Source organism: Oncorhynchus gorbuscha, unplaced genomic scaffold (genome assembly GCF_021184085.1).
Source record: "Oncorhynchus gorbuscha isolate QuinsamMale2020 ecotype Even-year unplaced genomic scaffold, OgorEven_v1.0 Un_scaffold_743, whole genome shotgun sequence".
Lineage (NCBI taxonomy): Eukaryota > Metazoa > Chordata > Actinopteri > Salmoniformes > Salmonidae > Oncorhynchus > Oncorhynchus gorbuscha.
Window position 1 is genome coordinate 77,501 of NW_025745788.1, and position 11,951 is coordinate 89,451.

Sequence of the window (11,951 nt, forward strand, 5' to 3'; positions counted from 1 at the left end):
TGGGCTTCATGTAGCTAACCCAGAATCATTACAACACATTAACAACCACTAACTGGGCTTCATGTAGCTAACCCAGAATCATTACAACACATTAACAACCACTAACTGGGCTTCATGTAGCTACAACTAACCTACAATCATTACAACACATTAACAACCACTAACTGGGCTTCATGTAGCTAACCCAGAATCATTACAACACATTAACAACCACTAACTGGGCTTCCTGTAGCTAACCTACAATCATTACAACACATTAACAACCACTAACTGGGCTTCATGTAGCTAACCCAGAATCATTACAACACATTAACAACCACTAACTGGGCTTCATGTAGCTAACCTACAATCATTACAACACATTAACAACCACTAACTGGGCTTCATGTAGCTACAACTAACCTACAATCATTACAACACATTAACAACCACTAACTGGGCTTCCTCCAACTAACCCAGAATCATTACAACACATTAACAACCACTAACTGGGCTTCATGTAGCTACAACTAACCTACAATCATTACAACACATTAACAACCACTAACTGGGCTTCCTCCAACTAACCTACAATCATTACAACACATTAGCAGACTGATAAATATCCAGACATGGTCAGAACCTCTTTAGCGGCGCTCAGCGCATCTCGACGTAGCAACGACTGGCGCATATCACTCATCATCAGGTCCCTGAAACATCAGAACACACAGTAACACACTCATCATCAGAACACACAGTAACACACTCATCATCAGGTCCCTGAAACATCAGAACACACAGTAACACACTCATCATCAGGTCCCTGAAACATCAAAACACACAGTAACACACTCATCACCAGAACACACAGTAACACACTCATCATCAGAACACACAGTAACACACTCATCATCAGAACACACAGTAACACACTCATCATCAGAACACACAGTAACACACTCATCATCAGAACACACAGTAACACACTCATCATCAGGTCCCTGAAACATCAGAACACACAGTAACACACTCATCATCAGGTCCCTGAGACATCAGAACACACAGTAACACACTCATCATCAGAACACACAGTAACACACTCATCATCAGGTCCCTGAGACATCAGAACACACAGTCAACAGCAGCTCCATTAAACAAGATAGAATTATCTTACATAGCAAAGCATTGATGCACTTAGCTAGCTAGTCTATCTGCAGAGTCAATGTGGAGGTCACCCTAACCCTAACCCTCACTCAGGCAGCTAGTCTATCTGCCAGCAATCACTCAGGGGAACTATCTAGTGTATCTGCCAGCCATCACTCAGGGGAACTAGCTAGTGTATCTGCCAGCCATCAGTCAGGGGAACTATCTAGCTAGCTAGTGTATCTGCCAGCCATCACTCAGGGGAACTATCTAGCTAGCTAGTGTATCTGCCAGCCATCACTCAGGGGAACTATCTGCCAGCCATCAGTCAGGGGAGCTATCTAGCTAGCTAGCGTATCTGCCAGCCATCAGTCAGGGGAGCTATCTAGCTAGCTAGTGTATCTGCCAGCCATCACTCAGGGGAACTATCTAGTGTATCTGCCAGCCATCACTAAGGGGAACTATCTAGTGTATCTGCCAGCCATCACTAAGGGGAACTATCTAGTGTATCTGCCAGCCATCACTCAGAGGAGCTATCTAGCTAGCTAGTGTATCTGCCAGCCATCACTAAGGGGAACTATCTAGCTAGCTAGTGTATCTGCCAGCCATCACTCAGGGGAACTAGCTAATGTATCTGCCAGCCATCACTCAGGGGAACTAGCTAGTGTATCTGCCAGCCATCACTCAGGGGAGCTATCTAGCTAGCTAGTGTATCTGCCAGCCATCACTCAGGGGAACTAGCTAGTGTATCTGCCAGCCATCACTCAGGGGAACTAGCTAGTGTATCTGCCAGCCATCACTCAGGGGAACTATCTAGCTAGCTAGTGTATCTGCCAGCCATCAGTCAGGGGAGCTATCTATCTAGCTAGTGTATCTGCCAGCCATCACTCAGGGGAACTATCTAGTGTATCTGCCAGCCATCAGTCAGGGGATCTATCTAGTGTATCTGCCAGTCATCACTCAGGGGGACTAGCTAGTGTATCTGCCAGCCATCAGTCAGGGGAACTATCTGCCATCCATCACTAAGGGGAGCTATCTAGCTAGCTAGTGTATCTGCCAGCCATCAGTCAGGGGAACTATCTGCCAGCCATCACTCAGGGGAACTAGCTAGTGTATCTGCCAGCCATCAGTCAGGGGAACTATCTAGCTAGCTAGTGTATCTGCCAGCCATCAGTCAGGGGAACTATCTAGCTAGCTAGTGTATCTGCCAGCCATCAGTCAGGGGAACTAGCTAGCTAGCTAGTGTATCTGCCAGCCATCAGTCAGGGGAGCTATCTAGCTAGCTAGTGTATCTGCCAGCCATCGCTAAGGGGAACTATCTAGTGTATCTGCCAGCCATCACTAAGGGGAACTATCTAGTGTATCTGCCAGCCATCACTCAGAGGAGCTATCTAGCTAGCTAGTGTATCTGCCAGCCATCACTAAGGGGAACTATCTAGCTAGCTAGTGTATCTGCCAGCCATCACTCAGGGGAACTAGCTAATGTATCTGCCAGCCATCACTCAGGGGAACTAGCTAGTGTATCTGCCAGCCATCACTCAGGGGAACTAGCTAGTGTATCTGCCAGCCATCACTAAGGGGAGCTAGCTAGTGTATCTGCCAGCCATCACTCAGGGGAGCTGGGGAGCCATCTGCCAGTCATCAGTCAGGGGAGCTATCTAGCTAGCTAGTGTATCTGCCAGCCATCACTAAGGGGGACTAGCTAGTGTATCTGCCAGCCATCACTCAGGGGAGCTATCTAGCTAGCTAGTGTATCTGCCAGCCATCACTAAGGGGGACTAGCTAGTGTATCTGCCAGCCATCACTCAGGGGAACTAGCTAGTGTATCTGCCAGCCATCACTAAGGGGAGCTATCTAGCTAGCTAGTGTATCTGCCAGCCATCACTAAGGGGAGCTATCTAGCTAGCTAGTGTATCTGCCAGCCATCACTCAGGGGAGCTATCTAGCTAGCTAGTGTATCTGCCAGCCATCACTCAGGGGAACTAGCTAGTGTATCTGCCAGCCATCACTCAGGGGAACTAGCTAGTGTATCTGCCAGCCATCACTCAGGGGAACTAGCTAGTGTATCTGCCAGCCATCACTCAGGGGAACTAGCTAGTGTATCTGCCAGCCATCACTCAGGGGAACTATCTAGCTAGCTAGTGTATCTGCCAGCCATCAGTCAGGGGAGCTATCTATCTAGCTAGTGTATCTGCCAGCCATCACTCAGGGGAACTATCTAGTGTATCTGCCAGCCATCAGTCAGGGGATCTATCTAGTGTATCTGCCAGTCATCACTCAGGGGGACTAGCTAGTGTATCTGCCAGCCATCAGTCAGGGGAACTATCTGCCAGCCATCACTAAGGGGAGCTATCTAGCTAGCTAGTGTATCTGCCAGCCATCAGTCAGGGGAACTATCTGCCAGCCATCACTCAGGGGAACTAGCTAGTGTATCTGCCAGCCATCAGTCAGGGGAACTATCTAGCTAGCTAGTGTATCTGCCAGCCATCAGTCAGGGGAACTAGCTAGCTAGCTAGTGTATCTGCCAGCCATCAGTCAGGGGAGCTATCTAGCTAGCTAGTGTATCTGCCAGCCATCAGTCAGGGGAGCTATCTAGCTAGCTAGTGTATCTGCCAGCCATCAGTCAGGGGAGCTATCTAGCTAGCTAGTGTATCTGCCAGCCATCAGTCAGGGGAGCTATCTAGCTAGCTAGTGTATCTGCCAGCCATCACTCAGGGGAACTATCTAGTGTATCTGCCAGCCATCACTAAGGGGAACTATCTAGTGTATCTGCCAGCCATCACTAAGGGGAACTATCTAGTGTATCTGCCAGCCATCAGTCAGGGGAACTAGCTAGTGTATCTGCCAGCCATCACTCAGGGGAACTAGCTAGCTAGCTAGTGTATCTGCCAGCCATCACTAAGGGGAACTATCTAGTGTATCTGCCAGCCATCAGTCAGGGGAACTATCTAGCTAGCTAGTGTATCTGCCAGCCATCAGTCAGGGGAGCTATCTAGCTAGCTAGTGTATCTGCCAGCCATCACTAAGGGGAACTATCTAGTGTATCTGCCAGCCATCAGTCAGGGGAACTATCTAGCTAGCTAGTGTATCTGCCAGCCATCAGTCAGGGGAACTATCTAGCTAGCTAGTGTATCTGCCAGCCATCAGTCAGGGGAGCTATCTAGCTAGCTAGTGTATCTGCCAGCCATCACTAAGGGGAACTATCTAGTGTATCTGCCAGCCATCAGTCAGGGGAGCTATCTAGCTAGCTAGTGTATCTGCCAGCCATCAGTCAGGGGAGCTATCTAGCTAGCTAGTGTATCTGCCAGCCATCAGTCAGGGGAGCTATCTAGCTAGCTAGTGTATCTGCCAGCCATCACTCAGGGGAACTATCTAGTGTATCTGCCAGCCATCACTAAGGGGAACTATCTAGTGTATCTGCCAGCCATCACTAAGGGGAACTATCTAGTGTATCTGCCAGCCATCAGTCAGGGGAACTAGCTAGTGTATCTGCCAGCCATCACTCAGGGGAACTAGCTAGCTAGCTAGTGTATCTGCCAGCCATCACTAAGGGGAACTATCTAGTGTATCTGCCAGCCATCAGTCAGGGGAACTATCTAGCTAGCTAGTGTATCTGCCAGCCATCAGTCAGGGGAGCTATCTAGCTAGCTAGTGTATCTGCCAGCCATCACTAAGGGGAACTATCTAGTGTATCTGCCAGCCATCAGTCAGGGGAACTATCTAGCTAGCTAGTGTATCTGCCAGCCATCAGTCAGGGGAACTATCTAGCTAGCTAGTGTATCTGCCAGCCATCAGTCAGGGGAGCTATCTAGCTAGCTAGTGTATCTGCCAGCCATCAGTCAGGGGAACTATCTAGCTAGCTAGTGTATCTGCCAGCCATCAGTCAGGGGAACTATCTAGTGTATCTGCCAGTCATCACTAAGGGGAACTATCTAGCTAGCTAGTGTATCTGCCAGCCATCAGTCAGGGGAACTATCTAGTGTATCTGCCAGTCATCACTAAGGGGAACTATCTAGCTAGCTAGTGTATCTGCCAGCCATCAGTCAGGGGAACTATCTAGTGTATCTGCCAGTCATCACTAAGGGGAACTATCTAGTGTATCTGCCAGCCATCAGTCAGGGGAACTATCTAGCTAGCTAGTGTATCTGCCAGTCATCACTAAGGGGAACTAGCTAGCTAGTGTATCTGCCAGCCATCAGTCAGGGGAACTAGCTAGCTAGTGTATCTGCCAGTCATCAGTCAGGGGAACTATCCAGTACAGTGAACCAGAATCTGTGCGTACAGGAGAAGTTGAACATGCAGATCCTTCTTAATGCACAGGAAGCCGCCATTCAACTTGGACCAGCTATTCAAGCTGAATAATGTGAAGATGTTTGGCACTCATACCACCAATTAACGGAGGTACGCTAAAACAACTAGTCATTACTGCCATCCCAAAACGGCCAAAAAGGCATCCCAACCAATATACAGACTCCCCATGTTGTGTCCCAAAACTACAATACTCTCTGCTTAACAAGCAAACCACGGAAAGAGGCGAGTTAAAAGTCGGTTTGTTTGTATCCTAGAAACTAACTAGCTGTGGTTGTTGTTGTTTGCTCTATTGCAACGGGTTTGTGTAACTACACGAGTTACGCAGTTAATATAGAAACGCTTTCTTACCTTGAAAGAGAAGATATTTTAAAGCGACAGGGAGCATGCGCACTTTCAACTACGGAAACCCATGAAGTACAAACAGAGGACAACTGCCCCGTCCGTCACAACGCGTTTGGTTCTGTTCAGATGGGGTTTATCAACGTTTGATTATGTTAGTTGGTACTGAACCAGAAAACACACTGAGTATGATGACAGATAGTTCTACATTTAACTGACTTTACCTCTAGTGGAAACTAATGGGCTGCTGGCTGCTTAACCAAATGGATATATGGGTTTATCTAAAAATCCATTCAAATTGTATTGGTCCATACACATATTTAGCAGATGTTGTGTAATATCTAACAATTCACAAGAATACACGCAAATAGTTTGCTTGGAATTAGCTCTCAGTTGAGAGGAATAAGGAGAGGAGACGAGGGGAATAAGGAGATCAATCAAATTCAACTTTATTTGTCACATGCGCCGAATACAACAAGAGTAGACTTTACCGTGAAATGCTTACTTACAAGCCCTAAACCAACTGTGCAGACTTTACCGTGAAATGCTTACTTACAAGCCCTAAACCAACTGTGTAGACTTTACCGTGAAATGCTTACTTACAAGCCCTAAACCAACTGTGCAGACTTTACCGTGAAATGCTTACTTACAAGCCCTAAACCAACTGTGCAGACTTTACCGTGAAATGCTTACTTACAAGCCCTAAACCAACTGTGCAGACTTTACCGTGAAATGCTTACTTACAAGCCCTAAACCAACTGTGCAGACTTTACCGTGAAATGCTTACTTACAAGCCCTAAACCAACTGTGCAGTTCAAGAAGAGTTAAGAAAATATCTACCAAATAAACTACAGTAAAAAATAATAAAAAGTAACACAATAAACTACAGGGGGTACCGGTATCGAGTCAGTGTGGAGGCTATATACAGGGGGTACTGAGTCAGTGTGGAGGCTATATACAGGGGGTACCAGTACAGAGTCAGTGTGGAGGCTATATACAGGGGGTACTGAGTCAGTGTGGAGGCTATATACAGGGGTACTGAGTCAGTGTGGAGGCTATATACAGGGGGTACAGAGTCAGTGTGGAGGCTATATACAGGGGGTACTGAGTCAGTGTGGAGGCTATATACAGGGGTACTGAGTCAGTGTGGAGGCTATATACAGGGGGTACCGGTATCGAGTCAGTGTGGAGGCTATATACAGGGGTACTGAGTCAGTGTGGAGGCTATATACAGGGGTACCGGTATCGAGTCAGTGTGGAGGCTATATACAGGGGTACTGAGTCAGTGTGGAGGCTATATACAGGGGGTACCAGTACAGAGTAAGTGTGGAGGCTATATACAGGGGTACTGAGTCAGTGTGGAGGCTATATACAGGGGGTACTGAGTCAGTGTGGAGGCTATATACAGGGGGTACAGAGTCAGTGTGGAGGCTATATACAGGGGGTACTGAGTCAGTGTGGAGGCTATATACAGGGGGTACTGAGTCAGTGTGGAGGCTATATACAGGGGGTACCGGTATCGAGTCAGTGTGGAGGCTATATACAGGGGGTACTGAGTCAGTGTGGAGGCTATATACAGGGGGTACCGGTATCGAGTCAGTGTGGAGGCTATATACAGGGGGTACTGAGTCAGTGTGGAGGCTATATACAGGGGGTACCGGTATCGAGTCAGTGTGGAGGCTATATACAGGGGTACCAGTACAGAGTCAATGTGGAGGCTATATACAGGGGGTACAGAGTCAGTGTGGAGGCTATATACAGGGGGTACAGAGTCAATGTGGAGGCTATATACAGGGGGGTACCAGTACAGAGTCAGTGTGGAGGCTATATACAGGGGTACAGAGTCAATGTGGAGGCTATATACAGGGGTACAGAGTCAGTGTGGAGGCTATATACAGGGGGTACAGAGTCAATGTGGAGGCTATATACAGGGGGTACCAGTACAGAGTCAATGTGGAGGCTATATACAGGGGGTACAGAGTCAGTGTGGAGGCTATATACAGGGGTACAGAGTCAGTGTGGAGGCTATATACAGGGGTACAGAGTCAGTGTGGAGGCTATATACAGGGGGTACCAGTACAGAGTCAGTGTGGAGGCTATATACAGGGGGTACAGAGTCAGTGTGGAGGCTATATACCGGGGTACAGAGTCAATGTGGAGGCTATATACAGGGGTACCAGTACAGAGTCAATGTGGAGGCTATATACAGGGGGTACAGAGTCAGTGTGGAGGCTATATACAGGGGGTACTGAGTCAGTGTGGAGGCTATATACAGGGGGTACCGGTACAGAGTCAATGTGGAGGCTATATACAGGGGGTACCGGAGTCAGTGTGGAGGCTATATACAGGGGGTACAGAGTCAGTGTGGAGGCTATATACAGGGGGTACTGAGTCAGTGTGGAGGCTATATACAGGGGGTACCGGTACCGAGTCAGTGTGGAGGCTATATACAGGGGGTACAGAGTCAGTGTGGAGGCTATATACAGGGGGTTCCAGAGTCAATGTGGAGGCTATATACAGGGGATACCGGTACTGAGTCAGTGTGGAGGCTATATACAGGGGATACCGGTACTGAGTCAATGTGGAGGCTATATACAGGGGGTACCGGTATCGAGTCAGTGTGGAGGCTATATACAGGGGGTAGTGAGTCAGTGTGGAGACTATATACAGGGGGTACCGGTATCGAGTCAGTGTGGAGGCTATATACAGGGGGTACAGAGTCAGTGTGGAGGCTATATACAGGGGGTACAGAGTCAGTGTGGAGGCTATATACAGGGGGTACAGAGTCAGTGTGGAGGCTATATACAGGGGGTACAGAGTCAGTGTGGAGGCTATATACAGGGGGTACAGAGTCAGTGTGGAGGCTATATACAGGGGGTACCGGTACAGAGTCAATGTGGAGGCTATATACAGGGGGAACCGGAGTCAGTGTGGAGGCTATATACAGGGGGTACAGAGTCAGTGTGGAGGCTATATACAGGGGGTACCGGTACAGAGTCAATGTGGAGGCTATATACAGGGGGTACCGGAGTCAGTGTGGAGGCTATATACAGGGGGTACAGAGTCAGTGTGGAGGCTATATACAGGGGTACCGGTACAGAGTCAATGTGGAGGCTATATACAGGGGGTACCGGAGTCAGTGTGGAGGCTATATACAGGGGGTACAGAGTCAATGTGGAGGCTATATACAGGGGGTACCAGTACAGAGTCAGTGTGGAGGCTAAATACAGGGGGTACAGAGTCAGTGTGGAGGCTATATACAGGGGGTACAGAGTCAGTGTGGAGGCTATATACAGGGGGTACCAGTACAGAGTCAGTGTGGAGGCTATATACAGGGGTACAGAGTCAGTGTGGAGGCTATATACAGGGGTACAGAGTCAATGTGGAGGCTATATACAGGGGTACCAGTACAGAGTCAATGTGGAGGCTATATACAGGGGTACCAGAGTCAGTGTGGAGGCTATATACAGGGGGTACAGAGTCAGTGTGGAGGCTATATACAGGGGTACTGAGTCAGTGTGGAGGCTATATACAGGGGGTACCGGTACAGAGTCAATGTGGAGGCTATATACAGGGGGTACCGGAGTCAGTGTGGAGGCTATATACAGGGGGTACAGAGTCAGTGTGGAGGCTATATACAGGGGGTACTGAGTCAGTGTGGAGGCTATATACAGGGGGTACTGAGTCAGTGTGGAGGCTATATACAGGGGGTACCGGTATCGAGTCAGTGTGGAGGCTATATACAGGGGGTACTGAGTCAGTGTGGAGGCTATATACAGGGGTACCGGTATCGAGTCAGTGTGGAGGCTATATACAGGGGGTACCAGTACAGAGTCAATGTGGAGGCTATATACAGGGGGTACAGAGTCAGTGTGGAGGCTATATACAGGGGGTACAGAGTCAATGTGGAGGCTATATACAGGGGGGTACCAGTACAGAGTCAGTGTGGAGGCTATATACAGGGGGTACAGAGTCAATGTGGAGGCTATATACAGGGGGTACAGAGTCAGTGTGGAGGCTATATACAGGGGGTACATTTACATTACATTACATTTAAGTCATTTAGCAGACGCTCTTATCCAGAGCGACTTACAAATTGGTGCATTCACCTTATGACATCCAGTGGGACAGTCACTTAACAATAGTGCATCTAAAACTTAGGGGGTGGGGTGAGAGGGATTACTTAACCTATCCTAGGTATTCCTTAAAGAGGTGGGGTTTCAGGTGTCTCCGGAAGGTGGTGATTGACTCCGCTGTCCTGGCGTCGTGAGGGAGTTTGTTCCACCAATGGGGGGCCAGGGCAGCGAACAGTTTTGACTGGGCTGAGCGGGAGCTGTACTTCCTCAGTGGTAGGGAGGCGAGCAGGCCAGAGGTGGATGAACGCAGTGCCCTTGTTTGGGTGTAGGGCCTGATCAGAGCCTGGAGGTACTGAGGTGCCGTTCCCCTCACAGCTCCGTAGGCAAGCACCATGGTCTTGTAGCGGATGCGAGCTTCAACTGGAAGCCAGTGGAGAGAACGGAGGAGCGGGGTGACGTGAGAGAACTTGGGAAGGTTGAACACCAGACGGGCTGCGGCGTTCTGGATGAGTTGAAGGGGTTTAATGGCACAGGCAGGGAGCCCAGCCAACAGCGAGTTGCAGTAATCCAGACGGGAGATGACAAGTGCCTGGATTAGGACCTGCGCCGCTTCCTGTGTGAGGCAGGGTCGTACTCTGCGGATGTTGTAGAGCATGAACCTACAGGAACGGGCCACCGCCTTGATGTTAGTTGAGAACGACAGGGTGTTGTCCAGGATCACGCCAAGGTTCTTGGCGCTCTGGGAGGAGGACACAATGGAGTTGTCAACCGTGATGGCGAGATCATGGAACGGGCAGTCCTTCCCGGGAGGAAGAGCAGCTCCGTCTTGCCGAGGTTCAGCTTGAGGTGGTGATCCGTCATCCACACTGATATGTGGAGGCTATATACAGGGGTACCAGTACAGAGTCAATGTGGAGGCTATATACAGGGGGTACAGAGTCAGTGTGGAGGCTATATACAGGGGGTACAGAGTCAGAGTCAGTGTGGAGGCTATATACAGGGGGTACCAGTACAGAGTCAGTGTGGAGGCTATATACAGGGGGTACAGAGTCAGTGTGGAGGCTATATACAGGGGGTACAGAGTCAATGTGGAGGCTATATACAGGGGTACCAGTACAGAGTCAATGTGGAGGCTATATACAGGGGGTACAGAGTCAGTGTGGAGGCTATATACAGGGGGTACTGAGTCAGTGTGGAGGCTATACAGGGGGTACCGGTACAGAGTCAATGTGGAGGCTATATACAGGGGGTACCGGAGTCAGTGTGGAGGCTATATACAGGGGGTACAGAGTCAGTGTGGAGGCTATATACAGGGGGTACTGAGTCAGTGTGGAGGCTATATACAGGGGGTACCGGTACCGAGTCAGTGTGGAGGCTATATACAGGGGGTACAGAGTCAGTGTGGAGGCTATATACAGGGGGTACCAGAGTCAATGTGGAGGCTATATACAGGGGATACCGGTACTGAGTCAGTGTGGAGGCTATATACAGGGGATACCGGTACTGAGTCAATGTGGAGGCTATATACAGGGGGTACCGGTATCGAGTCAGTGTGGAGGCTATATACAGGGGGTACTGAGTCAGTGTGGAGACTATATACAGGGGGTACCGGTATCGAGTCAGTGTGGAGGCTATATACAGGGGGTACAGAGTCAGTGTGGAGGCTATATACAGGGGGTACAGAGTCAGTGTGGAGGCTATATAAAGGGGAACAGAGTCAGTGTGGAGGCTATATACAGGGGGTACAGAGTCAGTGTGGAGGCTATATACAGGGGGTACAGAGTCAGTGTGGAGGCTATATACAGGGGGTACCGGTACAGAGTCAATGTGGAGGCTATATACAGGGGGTACCGGAGTCAGTGTGGAGGCTATATACAGGGGGTACAGAGTCAGTGTGGAGGCTATATACAGGGGGTACCGGTACAGAGTCAATGTGGAGGCTATATACAGGGGTACCGGAGTCAGTGTGGAGGCTATATACAGGGGGTACAGAGTCAGTGTGGAGGCTATATACAGGGGTACCGGTACAGAGTCAATGTGGAGGCTATATACAGGGGTACCGGAGTCAGTGTGGAGGCTATATACAGGGGGTACAGAGTCAAT

The 11,951-nt window shown here is 49.2% G+C and overlaps 1 protein-coding gene across 1 annotated transcript in view; it reads right to left on the bottom strand.

Moving 5' to 3' along the window:
• LOC124019958 (uncharacterized protein C7orf26-like) overlaps window positions 1-5,869 on the bottom strand; it is a gene marked incomplete at its 3' end in the record, with an annotated part of 27,724 nt that extends 21,855 nt beyond the window's left edge. Inside the window, exons 1-2 of the mRNA XM_046335402.1 lie at window positions 5,782-5,869; window positions 623-689 (exon numbers count right to left, since the gene is read on the bottom strand). Of these exons, the coding sequence (XP_046191358.1) occupies window positions 623-682 (60 nt within the window). The remainder of the gene's footprint in view (window positions 1-622; window positions 690-5,781) is intronic.
• Window positions 5,870-11,951: the final 6,082 nt, after the last annotated feature.